The following is a 27,758-nucleotide window of genomic DNA, read 5'->3' as shown; positions in this document are numbered from 1 at the left end:
AAATGTGCTTTTTTGTAGCAGTAGTTTTTTACGTACATTAAATTTAAAAATATAACTAACCAGTCTTTCCTCGTAAACAAAAACATAAGCAAGGAGATGCATTTTTGATTAAAATCGGTTTTTCATCCAGAATGAACGTCTTCCGTGTCTGAGAGGCATTTGATTGGCTAAGACAGAGTAAGCCCCGCCTTTCTATGGCTGTGTGACAAATAGAGGCTTCCTAATTGGTGGCCTTTGAAATATCCGGCATGCTTTGCAGTAAAGAAACAAATATTACGCAGATGGAATTTAAATCTAAGGTAGCCGATTCGAAATTGTTTAGGAACATATATTAAAATTAATCATATATTATTATTACGCCTTGTTGTTTTATCTTCGTATTTGAATGCGTTGACACCATGACAATGGATAATGTATCTAGTGTACTAGTACTAACGAGTGCTGATGGGCTGCAAGGATTAAGCTCTTAGCTATTTGTCTAGAAGGTTTCTCTTAATGAGAAGCCCACCTGTCCATGTCAAATATGAAGTCCACATGTTGGAGGACTTGGTCAGGCTTTTGTGGCGGGATACTGTCATGAAGTCTGTGTCTTTCTGTGCTCGTGCGAAATGATCGATTACCATTAGTATGTTCACAGAGCGGTGTCCTGTTGTCAGGAATCGATTTTTCTAAGGTGTTGCAAGTACGAAGTCCATTCCGTTTGTTTCTGTGTTGTCATAGTTTGGTTACTGTTATTAGAAGCATATATGATATGTTGTTGAAGTTTTTCTTTTCATTTTCTTGATCTGACAAAAAATATAAACATCATTGATTCTGTAGTTTATTATAACCCCCTCGACCACAGGATCCAAAATTCTTTCAGTGAGGCCCCTATTCTTTTACATGTCGGGATGGTGTGCCACTGCCTCAAGTCTTCCTGTGCTGATTAACCAAAAAAAACAAATATATAAAGCTTATCTTTCAAAATAAGAGGAAAACATTTAACTGGACCAAAACACACCTTTTTTTGTTGCTGGACACATGAAAGTGAGTCAACACAACACTTTTATTAACCCTGTGGACTGAAAAACACATCAATAACGGTTCATCACTGTTTTGTTAATGTAGTTCCCATTCGTCACCACACGGGGGCACACTAACACCGCTGTGCTATCTCACCTGTTTTTAAGCAGACCGTTTCAATATATTTTTACACACTAGTAAACAGTTTACTGCATTACTCTAAGTGTGTGTTACAAAGAGCCCATATTAGGCCAGACCTTTAACTATACACTTTGAGAATCAATAAATGAGGCGGACAGGAGGGGAGGGGCCGTAGGAGGAGGAACACACAGTTGTAGAATATTTAACCGCGCCGTGCCTTTAAAAAGCAGAGCTGCTATACATGTATACGTGTGTGTGCGCGTGTGTGTGTCTGCTCTGTGGAGTTCACTGAACCGTCGCGAAGAGACGTTTCCGCCCACAAGAAAGATGGCGGCTCCCTTGCTGGAGAAACTGTCGGAGTCTTTAGGTTCCCCCGAGCCAGCGGTTCGACTAATGTTATCTATTTTAATCGGTGAGTTGTACCAGTTACAAGTTGCTGTGTTAGCTAGCTGAAGTGACAGCTGTGAGTGCTTTCTGTAAGTGTTGAAGTGTCAGCTAACATAACGCTCAGTCAGGTTCTAACTGTCACACTAACACACCGCTGTATGGCTTTACTACCGCGTTAGCCGCTGACTCATTTATCTTCATAAATCAGTCACTGTCTGCCCCCGGACGCCGGGATTACACCTAGGAAGCTTTGGGATAAATGGCAGACACGCCTCAACTATTAAGTTGTTTCATGGAAGAGGAATCTCACCACCAAGGGCTAACATGTGGCTGTTGAACTCAGCTAAATGACAGAGTCGGTGAGGCGGCGACTGCCTGAATGAAACTGCTTTTGTCCTGCAGAGTTTGCATGATGGTATGAGCCTCGGGACGTTGCTGAGAAAATAATAGCTCCAATGTTGATGGGGGAGGGAGAAGCTTTGACAACAAGGGCAGTGAGCACAGGCTGCCAAAACATGTCCCCCAACTCCCCATTTCATCAATGGAGACTGGACAGAGGGGCACAGTTTACTTATTATGAAGGTGGGCTAGTCTGCTCTGACTTTGCTGGGTTATTGTAGGGCACTGCTTCAGGGCTGTGAAGCAGGAATGTCATGCAGTATGTGAGACTTTGTGAGGTTTTACTTTGGTCAAGTGAAGGATTTCAACGTGATAAAGGCTGCTTTAGATTGAGTTCTAATGCTAAAGGTTAGGGGATTAAGACAGTCTGTCTTTAGGAGGGTCCTTACCAAGATAGAAATGTGTGTGTGTGTGTGTGTGTGGATGGGGTGGGGGAGGGTGCCCTCCATACTGTCCTCTCTGAACTTTGCTCCACACATGGACACGTGTGTTTTTCACGCCACTCACACCAACAATGCAAAGGACTGAACGTGGCGTTTCAGATCAGACTTTGGTTGGTGAATGCATGAAACTTTCTGTCAGCCCATTGCATGCTCCTTGCCCCAGAGTTGCTTAATGTGTGTGTTGCATAATAGTGTGGTCATATAGTAACTGCCTCAGCATTTCGACTGCCGTGCATAGGCCAGTATGATTTATGTCTGCCCAAAAAAAACCTGGCCAAGACAGCTACAAATCAAAAGACCCCACACTTGTGTGGCTGTCAACCAGCAGCTTTTAACCTAGTTTATTAGAACGCAGACATTTTTAAATGATAGTGCTGAAAAAGTGTTTTCTCTTCCTTGTCCCTGTCAGTGGCCTCTTAGTTCCTTTAACCGTTTAGAGCAGCAGAGCTCTGCATGTCAGCGTTACTATAGCTGGAGCAAATAGCCCAATCTTCAGTTGGGTATAATAAAGCTTGAACTCCAGTGCAACAAATGGGAACACTAGCACAGAGTACTGTGGCCTTTACTCATTACTCAGTTTTACTGTGCTGTGTACAGTTACAATAAAGATCCCATTGTATGTGTCAGATTAGCAGAACCAGCATTATACATTGTTTGTTGCATCAGTGCTGCATTTGACCTACTGATAAACAGCCATCTTTGGTCTGAGTGTTAGGTTTTGGAGTCCCTGTGGTGTGTGCTGGATGGCAGGGTTTACAATTATAGTAGCTTCATGGATGTTTCCCTTATTTCATGACATCAGCCGACTGTCTCTGTGACATCAGAAGAGATGGTTTAGCTTTAGAACTTTGAGGTAAAGAGGATGTTTGGAAAATGTCAACTAACAAGCTGCCTGGAATGCAGATTAACTAGCTGTGTGCTATGGGTCAATTCAGATTGTTTATTAACTTAACAAATAGTTAATTTACCATGAAGCAGACTCCTGATTCCTTCTCTAGGTGTAAAATACAATTCAGCACAATAGCGGTTTGTTCTTTCTGTAGTCCTCCTCCCTTATATTTCTCCTTAAGATCCCAGGCTTGCAGCAACACACACTCACCAAAGGGTCTAATGCTCCTGTGTGTGTTCCATCTGTTTTTCCCACAAGGTCTGTGCTGTTGATACCAGAAGGTGTCAACAGTGGCTCGCTCGGCTAATATGAAGGCACTTACTGTAGCTCTGTTAACATATTGTCCTCTGTTTTTCTCTGTGTTCTCCTGCAGGGTATCCCTGTGCACTGGTGTACCGGCGCTTCTTCTTCTATCAGCCTCCCACAGTTATCCACTTGTTCCACGCGTTCTCTGGATTGGCTCTAGCAGCATTTAACTTTGGTAAGATGAAGAGAGAGAGAGAGGGCGTGTGTTGGGTGGGAAGATGTCATTATGTATAAAAATAGCTGTGGTCTAATACTGTACCTCAGTTTTAAATGATGTTCTTTCCTAATGAGTTTGTTCGATAAGGTTTAGAATTTTTCTTATCTGATTTGTATAATGTTGTCCTTTTAGTAGGGTAGTCTTTATCTCTAATTCTGATCATTACACTTCTGTTAGGAAGAACTGAAACATTCAGGGAGTGTCTCCTGCACTCTCTGGGCAGAAATCAGGTTATACCAAGTTGGGTGATGTTTAAGTGCAATCATAGGTACAGCCTGTACCTGTTATATGTAGAATTTTAGTTACGTGTGAGTAAAAGTTTGCTGAAACAGCAGCATGATTACAGTCAACACTGGAAACCTTTATGTTTGAATATAGTGGCAAGGGATGTCTGTTTGAAGACCGAGCTGATTATTTTACATTAGGATGAATCGTCAATGTTTGTTGAGTTACTTCTTGGTTGATAAGGAAGTAAATGTCAACCACTACTTACTTAGACAGCTTCAACACTGGTCCTTGTCTCGTATGAATCATTTTTATTTAAGGTGTGTTTGTTGGCTTGAAATCAAATGATGACTACACAAGGCGCTGGTCCTCTCTCGAGCACACATATAAAAATAAAAAACAATTAAGAAAATTCCACCTCAAATAAGAGCCTAGCTCTGCAAAAATGCTGGGAAGCCATCGGAGGTATTCCGCAATCTGCACAAAATGTGTTCATTTCAATTCAAATCGTTTAATCTAATGATGAAATGACAGATGAAGGGATGTGACCTGCTTGTGGCGGCGTGGCGAGCTAAGGTAAAACCTGACTGCCAACATTGATTTCTGTCTCTCTTCTGTTTGGCTGCACTTGGATTTAACAGCAGGTCTGTTGCTTTATCTTCCTCTTTCAAAGCTCATTTCAAGTCAGATGTATGTTGTGTGTTGGCCTTTGTTGTCTCTGCCAGTTCTAACCTGTGGAGGAAAAATGACTGTTGTCATGTCCAGTTCTATAGGTCACACTTGATTGCACTCACCATCATCCCCTAATGTCCGTCTCTTCCCTAGGCTCTCAGATCTATCACTCTGCAGTATGCATCTTTGTCCAGTTCCTGATGCTGAGGCTCATGGGAAGGACGGTAACAACAGTCCTGAGCAGCTTCACATTTCAGATGGTGAGGCTTCCTGGTGTTCCTTTTTCTTTTCTTCCGTTTTTCCTCATGCGACCTGTTATGGAGGACTTTGATCCTTTTTGTTTAGCTTAGCTACATTGCATAGATCTAATGGTTGCTTCCTAATGTGTAATGAGTGTTTTTTTTTTTAAATTGGACTTTTTATCTTTACATGCTTTTTTAAGAGTGGAAACCATGCCCATAGAAAATCATGTGTTACATCTGATAGCTAACGGAGTGACAGCTGAACATGGTTTGTATGTTTTGCTTCTGGCTGCAGGTGTACCTGCTGGCAGGGTATTACTACACAGCGACGGAGGAGTATGACATCAAGTGGACGATGCCTCATTGTGTCCTCACACTTAAACTCGTTGGTGAGTAGACTGTAACTGATTTTACACCCCCCCCCCCACTGTTGTTAATAAAAAGGTGTTTTCTCATGTTTAGTTTGATACATCTCCACTGTTCTTAAGTGAATGATTAGCTCAGTGAAGAACTTCCTCTGCATACTTTGAGGGGTTTGTTTATTATTGTGATCATGACCGCCCTAGACACATTAACAGTTTCATCTGTTGATTACAGGTTTGTCGTTTGATTACTATGACGGTGGGAAGGAAATGGTAAGTTAAGCTGATCCCCGTGCTTGATCTGTGTAAGTGTACAACTTCCTAAATGTGTAGATGCATGGCAGACAGATAGATGCTTTATACTTTTTCTGCTTATTTACAGTAGTAAGAACCTATCCAAACAAATACAAATCTCTTCCTGTAGCTACTTGGCAGTTTATATTTAGAAAATAGAATTCAGTAATACTTTCTATTCAAACAGATATGTAGGAGAATAAGAGAAGTGCTGTTTCCACTCCAGCACAGGTAAAATTTCGACTCAAGTGTAGGAGCAGAGTTTTGTTGTTTTGACCCCAGACATTCATCCATGTACACTTCGTTAGCTGCAGAACAAACCATAACTAGAAAAGGGCATTTCCTGAAGAAAATGCAAGTTTGATTGCTGCAGCTGAGGCATTGCTTTGAATGCTGATGTGAAGGATTGTTCTGAATTGCTGGAGAATCAGAGCAATTCAGAGCTTTGTCACCATGGTAACAGCAGAGGAGACCTCAAAAACCACTCCAACTTTGACAGCCTGGCATGCGGAAATGATTCGGAATTAGAAAATTCTGAAAACAAGTTTGATAACGCAGCATCTAATGAGCGTTTCAAGACTAAAATGAAGTCTGTAGCTTGAAATTTGTAGGAGGAGATACATTTGGCAGATGACCCTCGTTGAAAGGCTCTCTCATAGACTTCAATGTTAAAAATGACACAGAAATTATGTAATATTTGAAAAATTATAATTTTTTGAATAAAACTTGAAGTTGACCCGGAATGTTCTCTGTGAGATGAACATTTTGGTAGTGCCAAAAATGTACAGAAGAATAAGAAAGATAGAAGAAAGAGGGTGAAGAACAAGAGTTTGATTGCTTGCAGCAGAGAAAAGGCAGTTTAAACACCTCCATGCTTTCTGGAAACTGCTAAAACTCTGCAAAACTACCAGGAAGCCAAAGCAACATGAACACTGTTATTGTTGTGTTTGACTTGATTTTGTCTGGCTTGTCTGTTGAGCAGCTGTAATTGTTCCTTGTTTCATCACTGAGTTGAGCAGGGATTGATTTCGTTCCAGTGCAGCCAGCACATCTGTGACAGCTGTTAATTACCCACTCTGCTGCATTGTCTCATTTAAATTCCGATCCGAATTTGAGCTGTTTTTATCATGTAGCTGTTATCTGTAGTGTAAACACATATATCTGCTCTCATCATTGATGCTATCGCTCAGATGAATGCAGAAGGTTGTGCTTTGGTACGCTGACATGTTCACAGCCCTCTGTTCTGTCAGTGAGGATTTAGTGCAGAGTTTTTTATCTGCGTGCCTTCTCTGTCTGCTTTGCTTTTCTTGTCTTTCATTGTCTTTTTCTTCCTATATTCTTTAATTTCAGTCCCAGCTGTCTGCGGAGCAGAAGAAGTCAGCCCTGTCCTCTGTGCCCTCGCTGCTGGAGATGTGTGGCTTTTCCTACTTCTACGGTGGCTTCCTGGTGGGTCCCCAGTTTACACTACGCAGCTACCAAAGACTAGTAGCAGGGGAGCTCACCGACTGCCCTGGAAAGCCTGCCAACAGGTAAAACAGTGTGAGGAAGGATGATCTGTAATGCAGCTCTGTTTAATTAGAAAAGACACAATCACTAACTTCTCTTTGTTCATCGTTCTTTGTGTTTCTCTCTCAGTGTTATCCCATCTATAAAGAGGTTTGCTGTGGGGTTTCTCTGCCTGGTGATATTTACAATATTTAGTCCTTATTTCCCAGACAACTACTTTTTAACAGATGAGTTTGAGGTGAGAACAAATGCCTATATTTACTTTATGGACAAGACTAAGCATCTTTTTTTTATAAATTTAAATGTAAAACTGCTTCCTCTCCACAGGCACAGCCATTCTGGTATCGATGTGTGTTTATCCTGCTGTGGGTCAAAGTCATATTGTATAAATATGTCAGCTGTTGGCTTATAGCAGTAAGTAGCCTCTTATTACAAGCAGCCAACTGCATACATGCATTTTTTGCTGTTTGAACACATCCTAATCAGCTTTATTTCTCAGTTATTTTGTTTTGTGATGTGATCCTGTGTGAGCAAATTCTCCGTGTGTTACAGGAGGGTATATGTATATTGTCTGGACTCGGGTACAATGGAGTAGTGGACGGGCAGCACCAATGGGACGCCTGTGCCAATATGAAGCTGTGGGTGTATGAAACCACCCCTCTGTTTGGAGGAACCATTTCTTCTTTCAACATCAACACAAATGCCTGGGCTGCCAGGTTAGTACAAATCCATGACAGTCTCCTGCTCGTATCCATGGTTGTAAAAGTTAAATATTTACTTAGATGATAGCGAGAAGAAGTTAGGAGGATAAAGGCCTAATCCAAGGTGCATGTGTGGCAAGCCGTTTAAAAAAGAGCGTGGCGTCAGAGAAAGGAAGTGAGCATCATGGAGTTTTTCTGGTCTGGCTTCATCATAATCTGATGATGACCACAGTGAGCAAAGCAGTTTATTGAGCATACAGTTCATTACATGGTCCATTTCAGGTAAATGTATGCCTACTTTCACTCTACTCTTAAAAACAGCTTCAGACTCAAGGAGGAGGAGAAAATGAAAGCCAAGTCTTTAGGATGACAGACTGTAACATATAAAGTAAATTATTACTTATCCATATGCTGTAGAGCTGGTAGTCGGAGGAATTTCAGGCCTGTGCTACAATACAGACTTGCTCTCATTGTTGTAACCTACAAAGGAGTGGGTATTTATAGTCATGTGCACTACTTGTAAGGTACTTCTCAGCACACAATTAAGCAGCTTAATAATAAATGAAATTACCTCACTGTATCAGGCAAAGCGGTGTTAATATTGGTCCAGGCCTTGTAGACTCAAAATCCATTCAACATGCAGTAAGTCAATAAAATGCGAGTAGCTGTGCCATACAGCCTGCCACCTCATCCATAGACCTTCTTAATCATGGATGAACCCTCTGTGACATCACACATGGATTTCCTGTAGAAGCTCAATGTTGGCTTCATCTTTCAGGCCCAGATGTTTCCAATGTGTTTCCACCCAAATTTTATTGTGTTCTTTCAAAGTAAAATGGAAATTCTTAAATTCAATGAACTACGGTACTACTACTGCAGGAATATTAGGAGCTGCTTCACCAACACAAACAGCTGGTGGTTTTAATTCCCCAGCACAAATGAGAAAAAACACCAATGAAACCTGAAACATAGCACCACGCAGAACACATCATATGGATATTATGTTGGTTCGTTTGATTTTGGTATGGTTTAAAAGAATCTTCTAAAACTACTAAGGTGTAGTGTGTGTGTGTGTGTGTGTGTGTGTGCGTGCTTTGACACTGCAGCAGCAGTACATCATGTTCTTATTTGTCTGTTTGTCTGGCCCTTTCTTGTACAGCTGCCGCATCAGCACAGTTTGGAGAAAAACAGTTTTGAGGATTGAAAGCATAATATGTTCACTTAAAATATCTAAGAAATTATGACACAGTAGTCTGGGCCACAGTTAAACCGATCCTCTTGTGGAGGATGTAAAGTTGTTCAAATGTTTTAATATAATTCAGTTGCTATGCAACAACAACTGCCAGGTAAGTGAGTGCATATCACTATGATGGCTGATGCTTTAACTATTTGTGTTTGCCTAGATGAGATATGTGGTAAAATAAAGATGATTCAGGACTTCTGTTTTTTTTCTTCCTTTTTTTAAGAAACGTGTTCAAGAGGTTAAAGTTCCTGGGAAATAAGATGCTGTCTCACGTGACCACACTGTTTTTTTTGACGATTTGGCATGGCCTTCACTCTGGGTACTTCCTGTGCTTCTCCATGGAGTTCATCATCATCACAGTGGAGAGACAGGTATACTTCTGTGTCATTCATTTGGTAGTTAATTAAGGAGTTAGTTAAATTATTTTATTAAATGACATCACACTGTAAATGCACCTCACTGCTGAATGTAATTAAACCAGTTATCATGTAACTACTCACTGTTGTATCATTGCAACAGGCCCAGGCTTTAGTGAAGGACAGTCCTTTGCTGACCAAGGTGGCCAACAGCCCGCTGTACCCCCTCATCTATGTCATGCAGCAGTTTATCCACTGGCTCTTCATGGGATATTCTCTCCTGCCATTCTGCCTCTTCACTTATGACAAATGGCTCAAGGTAAGTCACACCTGCAAAAAGGACAGCCCCTTTAAACCTATGTAGCATTTTAAATGTCAAATATGGACAGTTGATTGACCAGAAGAGGTCTTATGTTTGTGAGGCTTCAGTAAGCTGATGACGTAAAGGGTGACAGATAGGTTTGTTGCCAAAGGATGAAAGAGTGAGTTCTAGCATAGGACAGTGAAAAAATAAATCACAAGTTGTCATATACTTTATGTATATGTAAATCTGTTTATGTACTATATCTCCATTGTTGCAACAAGACTAGCTAGATGACCCTGCATAGTTTTTTATTTTTTTCTGTCAAAATCCCCCGCTGTGATAGGGAAGTGGTACATTGACAAAAATGAGCAGACTGCACGCAAAGCTGTTGTGTATCTGTTCTGTACAGCCTTAAAGCAGACATGAAAGGAACGGTCATCAACAGGAGGGCAATCTTAGAAAGCAGGCTGACAGGAACACTTAAGTGTGCCTCCAACATGATGTGGACACAGGTGAAGTGGCTTGTTTTTCTGAGCTTTTTTCCACCTTTGTTTTTTTTAGGTGTATTCTTCAGTCTACTTCTGCGGTCACTTGTTCTTCCTCTTAGCCTTTTTAATTATGCCATACCTCCGAAAGGCGCTGGTGCCCAGAAGAGAAAGGAAAGAGACAAAACAGGAGTAAACACTGGTACTATAATTTGGCAAGGTAAGCAAGCAGAAGTCGCACATTTCCTCCGTTTATCTTCGTTATAATTAATGAAGTGTTCACATTTGCTTTCTTTCAGGTCTTAGGCTGAATTTCCATTGAAGGGAACTGTGACTGACAAGGAGCAGAATGGAATATACTTTAAGGCCTTTAGTAAAATATATATATATATATATATATATATACATACATTTATATATATGTCCATGTAAAAACAAATTTCTATATATTTTTGTGTTTTAAATGGGAGGGGTGTTTTTATAAACATTTGGAGAAATGTTTACAGGAAATAACCATTGTGCCACATGGGGCTAACTGTGAGCCAATCAGGGGCAGTTTCCTGTTTTATTTGTTTGTTTGTTTTTTCAATACATGTGGGACTTGTCAAACTTGAGAGACTTACATGCTGTCAACACAGAATTGCACTCACCAGTCACGGGTTCAGAGTCTGTCTTTGGCTCTGAGGTCTTATTGTATTTTTTGTTTTATTGCTATTGTCCCACGTGTGACTCCAAACATCACACAAGCAGGAAGTCTGCACCGGAGGTTGAAGCACAGCGTCAGCTTCTGTGGCACTTTCCAGTTTAATAACACAACATGCACATAGTTTTCTGCAGAGGGAGACAATATTATTATTAATAATAATAATCAGGGGGGTTATAGAAGCACTGTAAATCACATACTGTACACTAACACCTGACTCATGGCCTTGTAGAGATGAATGTTTTTACAGTACATTAGTTCTGGTTTTGATCTGAGATGTGACGAGGAAAAAAAAAAAGACTTGATTTTGTAACAACTTTTATGAAGAAAACACGTTTTGTAGCTTTGGATAAGAACTCATGGAGCAGTTTGCATTGTTCTCTTCTCCTGTCTTTCCCGTTCGAGTCTGTGCCACCCCTCCTCATTCTGAAATGCACACTCTGAACTCTGTGAACAGGCTGTTTCTTTGGACTCATTTTCAACTGGAAGCCAAACCAATGAAACACAGCCCGGTTCTGTGTGCTTCAGGCGCGGCCTGTTTTTCCGTCTCTAACAACGGATGGTGAGGTAGAAGCATCCCAGTCTCACAGTAAAATAAAGAGCGGCACCTCTTTAATTTTATGTGTTGGAGGGGAGGATGAACCTCACTGTAGCAACAGCCCAGATTTTAGTAATATTTTTACATGACACATGGTTTATTATTAATTGATGTGAACTCCTGTTTCCAGAGACTACTTTTTTTGCCTACAAAGTAAACTTGGGTGGGGGAGGGAGTGGGGAGTGTGATTTTCAATTACAATTTTGTAATGTTCATTAAAAATGATGCATTTCAAGCAAGGACTGTGGTGTGTTTGCGTTTGACAGGGGGGGCTATGACGTCATTTTGCAGTGTGGTTATGGGAGGCTGGATCAAGTGTGAAATTGGGAAATTAATAACACACACACACAAACCGAACAGCGAATAAAAAGAGTGTGCCAGTCATCAAACAGGCCTGATATTTTAACGCGCAGAAGATGAATTGCTGTGTTGGAGTCTGAGTCACTCTCAATGTGCAGAAAACAGCCAGAGCAGCAGTCTGGTTTAGAGCTGGTGGTGGGGGCCGGGGGAAGATAGAGAGGGGAGAAGGACGCAGTGTGGGCGGGTTAAGAAACGCCGAGAGGGAGGGGACGCCAGCGTAATATTCCCACCGATCTCTCTCCTCTCCTCTCCTCTCCTCTCCTCCTGTGCAGCCGAAAAACAAGGACATCCATCGGTCTCTTCATCCTCCGCTCATCTCATCGCCGAGTTAAATTCAAACAGCCTGTCATTTGTCCTGCGTTAGCAGCACAGGCCGCCTTTCTTTCCTTCTCTGAGTGGAGGTTTGTTTGCAGCCTGCGGGAGGTTTGCCGAGCCGAGCGGCAGGGGCGTGAGAGGCGGATGCTGCGCGCGTTGAGGCTGGGTACCAACCAGGACCATCACCGCACTCACCACGGTAATGTCAGATCGGCAGGTTCCTGCGACATTTTCCTCCCTGGTCTCCAGTGTGGAGTCTCAATATGGCTGTAGACAGTCAAATATATATATAGTCTGGCCCAAATCTGTGTGTCAGTGCCAGCCTGTAATGTAACTCGCCTGATAATTGTCGCATAGCATGTTTCTGCTCGTGAATGTGTGTGTGTGTAGTCTGGACAACCTGTGACCAGAGGACGTAGTCTTCCTTGATGTAATGATTCAGTGTGTGTGATGTTGTCCTGTAGCGTATCGAGGAGGACTGCAGCAGAATGTAGAGGTTTGTTGTGTCAAAATGTCCCGAAGGACTCTTTTTTTCAGTTGTGCATGAAGCCGCTACATTTTAACCTGATCAACCCCAATGAAAACACGAGAAACACCCACACAGCCACATGCAAACCACCCTCTGTGGCGGCACACACACACACACACACACACACACTCACGCACACGCTCATGAGCAGGTATGTGCTCCCAAAGCTATTCCAAGCTGTGTCAAATTGATTTTGAAAGTAAAGCCAGAAAGCAGCAGCATCACGGTGAAAGGCTTCTGGGCTATTGGGTCATTCCTGCTGATTCAACATGCTCAGTTCAGGTTACATACATGACACTGTGACACTTTAGGCAGCGTGCACCATCTCGTAGGCCTGATCTGCTTCTGTCTTGTTACTGTACCTGTCTCCTGCACTGCTGATCAGTTGTTGATGCATGTACTGTATTCCTCCCCCTTTTTTTCCTCACCCCGCCCTGTCCCCCTTCCCCCCTTTTCCTTCCCTCCCTCAGATGGACAGAATGAATTTTCTCTCCTTCCTCCTCCTTTGCTTGACTTCAGTTGCCAATGGCAACAAAGGTCAGTTCCTCATCTTTTCGTCTGTTAATTGTAAAGTGTTGAGATGATGGTTTACCTTGCCATGGGAGCACAGAGGCCCATCTGTGTTTTCAGCCTGCCATGGCCGTTTTGACCTGACATGACTTTATTAATGTTCGTTCCCTAAACAGTGCATTTGAACCCCCATACACAAAACATTCCCTGTTCATGACCTGGTGTGCATGTAACTCTGCGGAGATGATGAATCTGTTTCCCTGTATGAGGCAGATTCATTCTTCTGGATAAGCGTGACTCTGATTCAGCATCATTGTTCCAATGATTATCAAGCTGAGGGAAGGGCAAACGAAACAGGCAGCGTGGAGGGACAGTGTCAGTGGAGGGAGAGTGTCAGAGAAGGATCTAGAGGAGATGGAGTGTCAGGGAGAAGGAGAATGTTAGGAGAGACAGAGGAGAAGGAACTGAGATGGGAGAGGACGTGCCGAAAAAGATGCAGGCCGAAAAGGAAGGGGGGGGGGGGGGGGGGGTTATGTGAGATCAGGTGACAAGAGGCCAATGTGTGTGATACCAGGCCATATGTGTGTGTGACACGGAGTGTGTGATAGAGTGACACAGAGAGGAGGAGTGCCAGGGGAGACAGAGAGAGATGGAACGAGATGCCTCTCAATCTGTAATCCCGGATGTAATCCACGGGCCTGATGCTCAGATTAATGCTATATAGCAGAGCAGAGGAGGGAGGGAGGAGATCAGCGTAGGGGACAGAGGGCAGAAGATAAATGACCAAAAAAGAGACACACGAGAGGACTGTGAAAATAGAGGAGGAGGAGCTGCTGTCAGCAAGAGGAGGAATATCTGCGATTAGGGTCGGCTACTGAGACTCAATACGTTACAGATGATGATCGAACTTTCTGAAGTAGAGTGTGTTTAAAAAACACACACACACACACAGAGAACCTAGTCAAATATCTAATATTTAAAATGCTAGTTTAGTAGTATTAGAGTGTTTTATGCTGGCACACTTGTGTAGCTGGTGGAGACTGCATTAACTCAATTTAAATAACCTATATATAATACTATGAGAAGATAGTAAAGTACCACAGCACAGAAATAGTTAAAGTACTTAAATAAATGTTTTTTTTTCCCCCAGCAAGAAAAAAAAACCTCTTTATATTCCACAGTGAGGCGTCTTTGGTTGCTTGTTCTAAACTCAGTTATCATTTTGGAGCTACAGGCCAAAAAATGTTCAAATGTGTCTGTTTGAAGGGAGCGCAGTTTGATCAGATTCAGATCCAGCAGCTTTCTCCTCCGCTCACTCTCCTCTCACAGACGAGAGGGCAAAATTAGTTCCAGTCAGATTTCCGGGAAAATTCACTGTGAAGACAACAAAGTCAGTTGCCAAACAAAAGTCTTGTGCCTCTCTGTCTGATTTCAGGCTCTGTAGGTTCTGCGTTAGGAGATTGAGGACAACAGAGGGAGGGCACCCCGGCTTTTGTTTCTGCTCTTTGCTGGAGTGTAAAATCGTCATCCTTCTGGCTCATTAACTTGGCCTTTGATCATTCAGCAAAGAACATTCAGCACAAGGATGAATAATTAATTCGCAATTAAAGGTTAAATTCAGAGTAAACCTCAGGCAGTTGATTTTGCTGTTTTTTCAGTGCCTTATTGTGAAGCAGCCAGTTTAGCTGATTGATATGAGCAATATATTTCTCTGTGTGTGATAGGGTGGCTTTAATTGTGCTGTCACACATCAAGGTGAGCAGTGTGTGTGTTGCCTGACAGGATGAAGTGAAGGAGGTCTGTATGGAGAAAGCTGTGAGAATGTGGCCCCCCTCACACCCTAATCATGCACACGCTCACCATGTCGTCAGCCATAATGGAGGATAAAAATAGACACATTGGTTCCTTCTAATTGCTCCATTTAACCCAAAGCCTCTTCGGTCTCTTCTCTGTGCCGTTCAGCCAATAAGCACAAGCCATGGATCGAGACAGAATACCAGGGGATTGTTATGGAGAACGACAACACCGTGCTGCTCAATCCTCCTCTCTTTGCCCTGGACAAAGATGCTCCACTTCACTATGCTGGTAACACCAACTCGATCAGCAGCAGGGAGAACATCAAGTGGGCAAATATATATATATATAAATATAAATATATATATATATTTGAAGTGAAATACTTTGAAATGCTGTGAAAAATGGGTCATGAAGCCAAACTGAAAATCATCTCACCAGGCCAAATTGAAAACGATCTGACTGTGATTTCATGGCTGCCACTTGAAGGATATGCTCTATTTATGTCTGTTTGGTTGCTTGAACTTTTAATAGTAAATATGGTGCTCATTTTTCACTTTGTAGCTATCAGACTGCTGCCATTTGCAGCCATATTTCCCTACAGGCCGTCTAAATATTAAAGGCAATGTATTCAGTCACAGAGTCCACTATTTTTAGACCATCATAGAGTAATTCAACCCTTCACTGCAGGAGCAGTAAGCAGCAGCGGCAGCAGCAGCGCCCTGCCTCTGCAGCCTGATGAAATAAGGTTATCATGTTTGCACTCCTGGATTTAACCATGTTCAGACAAATTATGAAAGATCAACAAGAATTACTCAGGAGCTCCCTAAAATTTATTGGTTCCTCTGAAGTGAGGAAATGAGCTGTTGGAGAGCGAACCTTTGACTTCTGTCTGCCAGCCAGGATCAGCTGTTATCCAAAGGGGTTTTATTTTGAGTCACAGCAGCAATCTAAATTATTCTCTTCTGATAATGACTGTCTGTATGAGTTAAAGTGCCACTTAAAGATATCAATCTCCACAAATCTACTCAACAGTATTATAAATTGCCACAGTTACTACAACACAAAGCGTTTTTTTTAATGCAGCACTGCAGAAAGGTTCCAGACCTGATCGGTCCGAGCAGTGGGCGGACACTGGCTGCTCTAGATGTCCCTGTAAAGATAACACAGTAATTCTCACACATATAAAAAGGTGCAGAATATATAAGCTGGAAGTCAAAAGGCGCTACAAAAAAGTAGGACAATCAATTTTGTCATCGAAGCTGTTCCTAAATCTGCACATGCAGCATCTTCTGTAGTTTTAGTACACTGGAACTCCACAGAAGAAAACGCTCTCTTAAGTGTGTTGTGCTCTGGTTTAGCTACATGTGTGATGATAAAGCTTATAAATCAATCAGTCAGGAGGGATCTGATGCAAAGTGTTTCAATTTGGGCTTATATAATCTGAAAGTAGTCTAAGGGAAAATGAAATCAGGAATAGCTGTGAGAGAGAACATGTCATTTCTTTTAATTTATGTGTTGGTGTGTGTGCGTTTTCTTGCCTCACACCATCTCCCTCCCCCTCACTCAGGTGAAATCTGTGGCTTCCGAGTTCATAATGGACCCACAGGTTCCGGTTCAGTCCAGTTTGAAGCGGTGGTTCTGGACCGCTCCACTGGCGAGGGCCTGGTCCGGTCTAAAGAGCCGCTGGACTGCGAGAGCCAGCGGGAGCACAGTTTCACCATCCAGGCCTACGACTGTGGAGAGGGACCTGACGGAGTCAACAGCAAAAAATCACACAAGTTAGACCTCTTCAACCCAATAACTACATTCACCATTACAGCCTGCGCACTGTGGGCTCTGTGCTGCTTCCTGTTGTTACAATAATCCATCTCTCTCTTGTGCTTCCCACTCCTTCCCTCAGGGCCACCGTGCATGTTCGTGTAAACGACGTCAATGAGTTCTCGCCTGTGTTTGTCGAGCGTCGTTATGAGGCTTCAGTCCCAGAAGGGCGTCTGTTTGACCGAATCGTGCGTGTGGAGGCTCTGGATGCTGACTGCTCCCCGCAGTACAGCCAGATCTGCTTCTATGACATCATTACTCCCAATGTGCCCTTCGCCATTGACAACGATGGTGAGATAGATTTCATCTTATGAGGGTACTCACAGAGCCATTATTCTGAGCTCGCCTGTGTTGTTGTTGGATGTCCTCATTATGTGAGAAACTAACGGCAGACTCCACCGTGATATTGATGTCTGCATAGCGACAGAGTGAAAAGAATGGCAGACACATAAATTGCCTCTCAGGTAGAAACCAAAAGATGTTAAAATAGACTTTGTGTGGGCGGACCGTTGTTCTGTCTTTCTGTAAACATTACTGCAGCTGTTTGGTTTAAAACATCTTTTTGTTGCTGGCTGCTTGTAGATTCCCCTAAATTCTTCTCAGGAAGGTGTTACTAATGGTTCTGGTGCCCATTGACTGGTTGGAAAAAAAGATCAATTGTGGCCATTTTGTTATGTGACACAGCAACTGAGGAGGAGGAGAGCCTTGTTTTAGTATGACTCTGCAGAATTGTCCCAAACTTGGAGGGCTTTGCAGAGGATGAGCGGCTCCTCAGCAGCACAGAGACCTCTTGTTCCAGATTTTATTGTCTTTTTTTCCACAAACTTTTTGTCTCTACCACCAGCCCTTTCATCCATCCCTTTGTCCTTTCACCACGTCACATATCCTTTCTTACCTACTGTTTGTTAGCTGGCGTGCTGAGTGCTGTCAGCCTGTCACAGATACTCGCTGTTTATTCACCTTTATCTCTAAAAACAGGAAAACCCGTTTACCTCCTCTCATCTTTCTGTGGCTGTCTATAGGCACTAAGCATAACAGCAGTCCTGTTATTACATATGTGCAGTGAAAGAAGCTTCAGCATGAGGCTTTTAATTACGCAAGTGACGATGACTAACCTTCTGTTTCTTTTGTCCTTTGTATTCTTTGTTTCATTATTTCATTCCATTTCTCTCTTGTCGCTCTCTGTCTCCTAGGTAACATTAAGAACACAGAGCCGTTGGATTCAAAGCGGCAGCGCGTTCACACCTTCTGGGTGACCGCCTTCGACTGTGGAAAGAACCGCGCTCAGGCTGACGCTCAGGTCGTTGTCACGGTCAAGCCGTCCTGCAAACCCGGCTGGATCGGTAATCAATGTCACAGATCTCTCTGGTTTCCTGCAGTGACTGTCATCTTTGGTTGTTTGAGCTGTTGCTGTTTGGATTTACAGAAACTTTCACTTTTGATTGTGCGTATGAGAGTCTGTGTGTCTGTGTGTGTGTGTGTCCTGGGATGAATCAGCTCTGCGTTCAGATCAAGAGTTTAAAAAAGGGCGTTTTGAGGCTAAAGAATATCAAGGGAAGGTAATTCAATAAACAGATATTTTTAGGTTGTATAAACTACTATCACACCATGTATGGCAGCAGAGTAGACACAGTGTTTCTGATCTTTGAATTCATTATCACATACAGTACATTCTCAGTACAATTTGGCATTAGAGTCAGGTTCCAGCTGTCTTGGCATTTATTCAGTTAAATGGACTAAAAAGAAAGTGACATTTCTAGAGAATGCATGAATGTCCAACCATCCATTTTCAAACTGTCAGGGTTGCTGTAGTAGTAGAGAGACCCAGACCCTTGAGAACCCTCCCCAGCTCCTCATAGGGGATCCCCAGCCGCACCCAGGGCACCCAGGGCACCCAGGGCACGTCCTCATCTGTGTGTGAAGTAATCGTAGGAAGTAGGTCTGTCACTCTGCAAGAAGTTCAGCAGCTTGTATTTGCCATCTTGATGAGGGGTTGTGAGCTGTCCACAGATTACAGTCAGTCCTTAAATGCCTCTCTACCTGGGACAGACTGTCATTCCATCTGGAGGGAGGACACCATCCCCCCATCCCCTCTCTCCATCTCATAAAGATGAACCCAAATCTTATCTGACAGAGGATGAGTTTGTGATGACACATTTCGTTTGTCAGGATGGACCAAGCGTGTGGAGTACACACCTGGGTCAGGCAGCATCCCCCTGTTCCCCAGCCTGCATTTGGAGACCTGTGAAGAGACTGTGTGGAACATCCAGGCCACCGTAGAGCTGCAGACCGGCCACATTGGGAAAGGCTGCGACAGAGACAGCTACTCTGACAGATCTGTACGACGATTGTGTGGTGAGTTCTCATTTACACCTGGAAACATGAAACCTTATATGAGTCAGAATCTATTTTCCTAAAATCCTTTCTTGTTTTTTATCAGGTGCTGTCAGAGGTGAAGTTGACCTCCTCCCGCCTCCATCTCCTGCTGCCAACTGGACCTCCGCACTGCCCACACTCCCCTCTTCTGATTCATCTCTGGTCTTCTCCTTTAATGGCTCCAATCATGTCGCTGTCGTGCCCGACTCAGTCGTCTCTGCTCTATCGGGCGACCACTTCACCCTCCAACTGTGGATGCGAAGAGGTGGCGCCAACATTCAGCCTGCGACCACTCAAACCAGAGGAAACCGCAAGGAGGAGGAGACAATTGTGTGCAGCACCGTCAAGAATGGTACGTTCATGTCCATCTCAAATGTTCATCACTCAAATTGCTATAATTGAAGGGCATTTTACAGAGGGATACTTTAGCGAGCAACACTGAAAGCAATGTGCTGTATCCACTTTTTCATCCCCGATCTGTGCTGCAGGGATGAAAAAGAGGCTGTTTATAGCTTCAACAACTACTGTCAGGGTGCTCTTGATGGAGCCACTTAACCTCCAGCTGCTCCTCTTTGTGCAGCCAAGTGGACAGCAGAGGAACAGCAAAGCACTGTAATTGTGCTGGATAGAATATTGTATGTTATGTGAATGTTTTCAACTATGCGGCCTTCACACTAATTTCTGTTTCATCCCCCGAAGAGCTGCAGGGTAAAATTCTGACAAGACCACTGTTCAATGATTCATTCATTATCTTTTGTTCCCTGGCTTCTTTTTCAGACGACTCCTTCTCCCACTACTCCCTCTCCGTCCACGGCTGCCGCCTCTCTCTCTTCTACTGGCCCGACGTCTCAGCTGCACGGCCCGTCAAGTTCTTGTGGAAACTGGAGCAGGTACTGTGGGAGCAGCAACGCTCCTCTTTGATGTCCTCACTTACCTTGTACCTTGAAATTAACCTGAAATGAAGAAAATTCTGTGGTTTTGTTTTTTTCATGCCAAACATCTGGCCCAGCCCCTCACATTTATGTCGATTAATGGCTTTGGTTTCCTCATCTACCAGGCTTTCTTCATGTGTAAACAGGCTTTAAGCACCAATCCATTTATCCTGAAGTGTTACACAGTAAACTAGTAGAAAACAAAATGGAACGATCAGATAGCATGTAGAACATTTCAGCATCATATTTATATTTTATCCTCCTAAACGTCATCAGAATACTTAATATGGCGGCCTCGCATACCTGCATGCATGCTTGCTGTAAGCGTGGTGGGTGGGCCGGTGGGTGGGGGGGAGTGAAGTAGCTTTGTTTTGACTGAAGCCACTGGTCCCAGACAGATTGAAGTCACATGGATTAAAGGATGCTGAGCTGATACAGAGAAGATTTGTTAAATCCCTCTGTCTGAACCACAATATCTTATTACCCTGGTCTCTCTTCTCTGCCCCCTCTGTCTCTTTATAATTCCCTTGTCGCTCTTGTATTGTATTCCTGCTGTTTTTTTGCCATGTCTTTATAGAAGGCTAATACTAATGTGTGCAGGAATTCACATCAGCGGTGGAAAATACAATTTAAGTATCATTCTGGCTTAGAGATACCAAACTTTGAATTAGATGTAAAAGTCTGTAAAAGTCTGTTTTCGTTTTTCCACCATCATTATCCTGATGTTGCTCTCTTAGAAGATGTGCTGCTGGGGAAGCAGTTTCGAGCTCACACTGTTCAAACACAGTCATATAGTTTTTGATCACCAGATTTCTGATCAGGTACTCTTTTAGTAAACTGTGTAAAAGTTTGCTCATGGCTGAGCCTTTGGTTGGGAGTTAAATGAAAAATCTGAGCACATCCATCATCACTGAGTAAATATTCAGCACCCGTCACCCTAATCATTCAGCTGTGTTATCTCTGTCAAACAGGTGTGTGACAGCGAGTGGCATCATCTTTCACTCAGTGTCCAGTTTCCATCAGTGACCCTTTACGTGGACGGCGTGACATTCGACCCTGCCCTCATCCATGACAATGGCGCCATCCCCAACCCTGCCCCCCGCCAGAGGATGTTCATTGGTGCCTGCTGGGGTGAGACACTGAAATTTATGCTCAGTGAATCCACACCTGAAATACATTCCACCCTTAATGATGAATTTTTATTTCTTGCACACGAGAAGCAGTTGTGCAGTCTGCTCCCTCCTTTGCCTGCTCTGTCACTGACATGTCATTTAAATCAGAAAAGACAGCAAGCAGCAATTTCTGGCAAGTGATGAGGCCTCACAAGACATCTCAAGATGAGACATTGTTCATTGCACCTTCCTCTCCCTCATTTAACTCACTTATAATTTAGTTGATGCGTTTTGTCTTTGCGGACTAATAATATATCTGCCTTATCAATTATTCAGGGCAGCAGAACAACACAAGAGGCAGACAGCTATCAGCCACTTACACCCTAACTTCTGCTTAAAAATGGGAAACTCTGGCTGCCAATTAGCACCAAAGCACACACGCTCACATCGGCCGTGGAAGTCACTCTGCAGCCTGCATGGCAACAGCTGCTAGATAATGAGGAGAGATGCTGCATTTCTGAAGATCATCTTCAGTTTTCTTGCTCCTCGCTTCTGCCTGCTTGTGTTATTTATTTTTATATCTCAACCTTGTCAATCTTTTGACACCTTCACATTTCCTCTAACTTGCTTTTCATACCCTGCTCTACTCGAAGTGTCTTTCTCAATACTCCTCGTTTTCTTTTTTTTTTCCACTCCCCTTTGCCCCTCTCTGTTGTTTTTTTTCTCCACAGAGCCTGAAGAGAAGCAGAAGGAGATTCTAAACAACACCATCCCAGAGGGAAGAGACTCAGGTGACCTCTTTGTTTCACACTGTTGTCCTCGTGACGGCGCGCTGTCACCCGTTCTATCTCTGTCATATTACTAATGTGCATATCCTGTGTGTCCACACTTTAGTGAAGTATGTGGGCGGTTACCACGGCCTGTTGTCAGGGGTGACGGTGCGTCCTGGCAGCGTGGAGCCTCATAGTGTGGTTGAGTGTCTGTACGCCTGCAGGGAGGGGCTGGACTTCGGAGACCTGGAGACTCTGGGCTCTGGCATGAAGGTGAGTCAGTGTGTGACACTCCTTTTTGTTTTGCTGAGATTGTTTACAGTTTAAGGCTGTATGTATGAGCATAAACACATATTGCACAACACTACAGTCAACTTAAGAAAAACATATACATTCATCTCTTGATGGGTTACTAGTTGTTTACAAAAAAATAGAAACGCATAATGAAACCTTATGGTAGCTTAATTATTTGGTACTTATGAGCTAATTGTCATGTTAGGTATTTATTAACTAAATACAAATAATAATAATGCTACTTTGTAGTTTCAGTTTTCATTTTTGCGGTTCATGGGTTGTGGCTGAGTGTTTCTAACAAAGGTTTTTGGCTCATTTAACCAGTGTATCTGAGACATTATATTTTAAATTCATACATTGTTCCTCTATGTGTGGTCACAGAATATATGATGTGTAAAGGAAACTGTTTTTTTGCTAGGATGCCTTTTCTAAGTCATGAAATGGGCCTTTCTTATTTATGTGTAGAGGGTAGTTTGGAGTAAATTTGTGTGAAAAAAAAAAAGTTTAAATTTAAACTTTTAATTTTTAATCTTGTTCCTTCACCCATCAGGTTCATGTGAACCCGAGCCAGTCTGTGTTGGTGCTGGAAGGAGACGACATTGAGAGCTTTAATCGTGCAGTGCAGCAGGTCACCTACAGAAACTCTCTACGCTTCGCCACCCCTGGAGTCCGCCCGCTGAAGCTCACCACCTCACTCAGGTACAAAAACACACACAGGGTGAAAGATTCAACATCAGTACTAACACTGATAAAACTGGGATATAGGAAAATAGTCATTACACTAATAAGGTAAGAAAAAGCAAGTAGAGAATATGACACAAGCAGAGAAGGTGACCCCACTGTACATGACACACACACATTTGCCTGAGTGAGAGTGGATTTTTCCTGCAGCAGACACATCAAGTGTCTTTGTCTTCTGAATTCAGACTCATCAAAAGTGGACCTTGACTCGGCTGTGATAAGAACAGGGGTGGGGGGGCATGAGATAACCAGGAATACCTTATCAGTTTGGTTACCTTTATTTTGCTGATCTAACATTTTTTCTACGATTGACCATGTTTCATTAAATTAAACTATCCTTAGTTTTTTCCTTCCATGTTGTGTTTAAGTGTTCAGCTCTTGTATAATACAAAAAAAAAAGAAAAAGCACACAGGGTCTGTATCCGGGTCAGTGCCCAGCCTTGCTTAACAAGTGTGAACTGGCTCTCAGGCTTTAGCAGTCACTTTTAGCTGATTAAATATTCATTCACCCCAGGACGTCCACCCGGTGCATATACCTTGTGGTATATTATGTATTTATATTCAAACTATAGCAGCCTGCCCACAAATCACATCTCATCAAACTCTCAGCAGGGTGTTCTTATCACTGTCCTCTTTGGGGACTGCTGTTTAGTCGCATGTTCATAAGATTAAAATGATTACCAGGCTGCAAGTCACTCACTGCTTTTAAGATCCCAGAGATTCAAGGTCATGGACAGATTTTTTTTCTTGGTTTCTGTTCAAGTGTATCAAATCTTTTTTTTCAGCGTGTTTTCTTGCGTGTGTGAAGATTAGACTGATTTGAGGCCAGGAGTTACCCAGATGGCTGAACAGCAGGCCCTTCTGGAGAGGCCGATAGAAGCAGCTGCTCACTCTGATAGTGGAAATTTAACACACATGCACACACACATAATCCCCTCTCAGATACGATGCTGAATTTTAGTGCAGATGATAAATATGTTAGCAGATTGCCTTCATTCTGATTCGCTCTCTGGCAGAAGAATTAAATTTGTTACATTATTTGTTTTGACATTTTTCTATTTTCAGCTCAAAGTTTCACAGCCACAATGGATGTGGATTGAGAAGACGTGTTTGTGTATCGTTTAGTCACAGCGTTGGTAAATGAGAACAGAAGCCTCAAGCTAGAATGCTAACATGCTGGCAATAGTGCAGATCCTAAGCCACTATAATGTTTAATATTAGCATGCTAATATGTCTTAAGTAGATCATGGTCTGACAGAAACATCCTCAGATTTGTCGTGCACAGAACCTTGTCAGTTCAACAGGTGTTGTGTTGTACTGCTGCATGTGACTAAAGGGAGATGTGCAAAGTCCTGCAGTCTGGTTAGCTGGATCTCTCCCCCATAAGCCAGAGGCTGATTTTGAAATTGAACCATGACTAAGAGGCACCATGGAATATCTTTAAATAAAAAACACTTCTCCTTATCACCAGGCCAGACTAAGATTTGAAAACTCATAAATCCAATGATAGAGCCACAGAGCAGTGACTCAGCTAGTAAACAATAATGTTATTGGACCTATTTTTAAGAATCTCAGCTGTAGCTCTGACAGATTTGGTGCAAAACTGCATTCAGTTTTAATCCCAGAAGCACCAGTCAGCCTCTTCAGCGAACCAGACCGCTTCTACAAATGGACACAGGTTGTGTTTTAACTATGACCTGCAACCTTCAGGATGGAAGGTTTAAAGATACAGGTTGACCTTTCTGTTGAAGTTGCACTGTTGGAAATGTAGGCATCATTATGGTGCTGGTTCTATGTAGATGTGGAAACAGGCTCTAACAGTGTTATAGATAGTTGCTGTGCTAAATCAGCTCAATGCCAGTTTATCACTGATCCTCGGTGTGAAAGTCAGGGGATCATCAAACGTCTTTCTCTCTCGTCAGATGCTTCAATGAGGAGAGCTGTCTGTCCCTCAAGCAGCTGGAAGGATACCTGGTGGTTCTCCAGCCTGACGCCCCACAGATCTCTCTGTCTGGTGTCGGCCCTCATCTGGCCCGTCCAGCTCCTGAGTTCGAAGGTCCCCGTGGTGTCCCTCTCTTCCCGGAGCTTCGGATCGTCTGTTCCCTGTCTCATGCTGTCAACACAGCTGCACAGGGCATGGAGGGTGGAGGTGAGACATGCTACTCCAACTACTGACTAATTTAAGGGGATTTTACTACCTGTACATGTTTAAGTGTATCTGTCAGTGGTCTGCAGCTCAGTTGTGTGTAAAAAGCAGCAAGGATTTTGTCATTTATGTCTTCCTCCCAGCTCTGATGTCCGATGCTGTCGCTCACACTTTGGATGGCTGTGAGGTCCAACCTCTGGGGGAGGAGCTAAACCCGGAGAGGGAGGAGCTTCTGGTGGACATGGATCTTGTGCGAGAGAGAGGACTGGAAATCATCAATACTACTGCTTACATTGCCATTACAGGTACATCAGTGCATAGAGATAGTACTGTATTTGATCTTTAAATTCTCTTTAAAATATGTTCCTCAATGAGCAGCTGAAAAGACATAAAACACGAATAGAAAATCTAAATCTAAAATTCTTTCCTATTGAAGGAAATCTATATGAGAGATTCCTGATGAAAATCCAAAAGTAGAAGAACTGCTCTCTGTTGACTCCTGGTCTTCATTTTGTTCCGTCCTCTTTTTTTGTTTTACCTCTTCACCAGGTGCCGAGTCTATCTCTGTGTATGAGGACGTTCTTCGCTCAGTCCGCTACCGCCTGGCCAAAGGCTCGGCCCGCTTCGAGAGGCGGTTCCGCCTGTCCTGCTCTGAGATGAATGGCAGATACACCAGCAACGAGCTGACTCTGGAGGTGAAGAGAAGCATCACATAACAGACACGAAGATCTAAATCCTTCAGATCTCAGCTGCAGGCCTTTATTTACTGATGTTTTAAGTGATATTTGCTATAGTTTATATATTTTCAGATTTGTTCTAACACAGTTTAGCCGCATGCTGTGCTCAGTGAGGTCATCTTCTTCCCTGTTTTTAATCCCTGCAGGTGAACTTCCTTCACTCTCTGGACAGTCTGTACCACCCGTCCCACCTGCTGGCCTCCCAGCAGCAGTTCCTCCATCCATCCCACCACACCGGGGAGTTGAGTGGACACACCCTGCCAAATCCACACCGCAACTCAGGTGACCTTTCACATCCCTGGATAGCTGGTAGCATCACCACTGGAGAAGTCTCATGTGCACTGAATTGAGAAAACCTTTTAAGTTTTGCATCAGTGTGGCTCTCAGCTTTTGAGCAACAGAGCTGAGGGAAATAAGTGACATCAGGCTCAACACATGGATGAACTGACTGACAGATTTGTTCTGTCTTGAAATGATAGAGTATCACCTTTAAATCAGAATATTAATGAGACCTAATCATCATATTGTATTGCAGTGGTGCCGGGAGCAGCCACAGTCATCATCATGGTGTGTGTGGGCTTCCTGGTTGTCATGGTGATCCTGGGAGTTTTCCGAATTCGCTCCATCCATCGCAGAGGTGAAGGTGCCAGGGGCGGGGCTAAGGAAGGCAGCAGCCAATGGGATGACTCCGCCCTCACTATCATTGTCAACCCAATGGAGGTAAATGTGCAGTGCCGTCAATTTAATTGATCAGAATAATTGATAAAACCATCGGGTCACATGCTCCTGCTCTCTCTTTCTCTCACAGTCGTACGAGTCTCGTATGGGCATCTCTGCCGACACAGAGGGGGAGGGGGAGGAGGACGAGGAGGTAGCAGAGTCACCTGACGATGCCAGTGATGACCAACGAATCATCATCAAGAAGGAAGGCAGAGAAGGCAATGCCCGCCGCTACTGATGCACCTGTGTCTCTGCACCAGTTCTCATGGAACCCACAAATCAGCTCACCAGTCACACACTCCAACACTTCTACTATCAACGACTGCTGACACCACTAGTATAAGGAATGTATGCTTACAAACACTACGCACAACACAGTCACCGTAATACTCCTCACACTCAATGCCATATGTGACCTATAGCCAACAACGGGATGTTGTTCTTAAATGTTCAATGGCACAATGTATACAGTTAATGTAATTTACTGACTAAACCCCACCAAAATTGTTTGTGGTGCACCAGTTCTAAATCACAAAATGGTCATGTGTCTGTATAGTGTAATACTGGATGAATGAGACTGTTTTGTTTAGAAAAAAAAAGATTGTATTCTATCTTTTGTTATTGAACACAGAATGAAGTCTTTACGAAAATGTAAACAACTGGAACAATTCAGGCCTTTGAGTAGAGATCTGAGACACACAAGCCTTTTTCCAGACACATCTCTGAACTTCTTTATTAGACTGACACGTGAAGTCTGTGCACAAGCTCTCTTCTTCCTCTTCACATCTTCTCTTGACACATTCCTTGACCACCTTCAAACACAGAGTGAAGACAGTGAGGTCTGACAGTACGGTCACTTATTCATAAGAGCTGAAAAAAAAAAAAAGATTCTGTCTGGAGCTGACACACCTCATCCTTCACACAGGCTGCTACTTCTGCAAACTAAAATAAAAAGCCTCTAAGTGAGACTCTGCTTCAAATATTTGCAAAGTGCCAGCTTGTACAACAAAATGACACAAACATTCAATAAAACGTTTTACCTCTGACGTCCCCTCACAGTGACCGCCAGAATGTCTCCAAGTGACTCTCACTGCACTGTTTCACTCGCTGCACACTGCTCTTACAC

At 43.1% G+C, this 27,758-nt stretch overlaps 2 protein-coding genes and 1 non-coding gene across 3 annotated transcripts; all 3 read left to right on the top strand.

Moving 5' to 3' along the window:
• The first annotated feature begins 452 nt into the window (after positions 1 to 452).
• Positions 453 to 508, top strand: LOC114449188 (U7 small nuclear RNA). The gene has a single exon (XR_003671961.1). It is a non-coding gene; the product is annotated as a U7 small nuclear RNA (small nuclear RNA).
• An 880-nt stretch (positions 509 to 1,388) lies between these two features.
• On the top strand, positions 1,389 to 11,169 carry lpcat3 (lysophosphatidylcholine acyltransferase 3). Its single transcript, XM_028424460.1, has 13 exons — positions 1,389 to 1,555; positions 3,635 to 3,742; positions 4,835 to 4,941; positions 5,219 to 5,312; positions 5,521 to 5,558; positions 6,930 to 7,108; positions 7,215 to 7,323; positions 7,413 to 7,499; positions 7,638 to 7,801; positions 9,253 to 9,400; positions 9,549 to 9,704; positions 10,251 to 10,394; positions 10,474 to 11,169. Exons 1-12 carry the CDS (start codon positions 1,471 to 1,473, stop codon positions 10,368 to 10,370), a joined length of 1,395 nt encoding a protein of 464 aa, XP_028280261.1. The 5' UTR covers positions 1,389 to 1,470; the 3' UTR covers positions 10,371 to 10,394; positions 10,474 to 11,169.
• An 899-nt stretch (positions 11,170 to 12,068) lies between these two features.
• Positions 12,069 to 27,631, top strand: clstn3 (calsyntenin 3). Its single transcript, XM_028424400.1, has 19 exons — positions 12,069 to 12,349; positions 13,150 to 13,216; positions 15,152 to 15,274; positions 16,554 to 16,764; positions 16,887 to 17,095; positions 17,998 to 18,147; positions 18,974 to 19,159; positions 19,245 to 19,532; positions 19,958 to 20,070; positions 21,084 to 21,243; positions 21,956 to 22,015; positions 22,119 to 22,267; positions 22,839 to 22,987; positions 24,952 to 25,178; positions 25,319 to 25,480; positions 25,725 to 25,870; positions 26,059 to 26,194; positions 26,448 to 26,632; positions 26,721 to 27,631. The coding sequence occupies exons 2-19, from the start codon at positions 13,150 to 13,152 to the stop codon at positions 26,868 to 26,870; spliced, it is 2,871 nt and encodes a 956-aa protein (XP_028280201.1). The 5' UTR covers positions 12,069 to 12,349; the 3' UTR covers positions 26,871 to 27,631.
• The last annotated feature ends 127 nt before the right edge of the window (positions 27,632 to 27,758 follow it).

Source organism: Parambassis ranga, chromosome 16 (assembly GCF_900634625.1).
Source record: "Parambassis ranga chromosome 16, fParRan2.1, whole genome shotgun sequence".
NCBI lineage: Eukaryota > Metazoa > Chordata > Actinopteri > Ambassidae > Parambassis > Parambassis ranga.
This window is presented reverse-complemented; position numbering and strand designations above follow the sequence as displayed.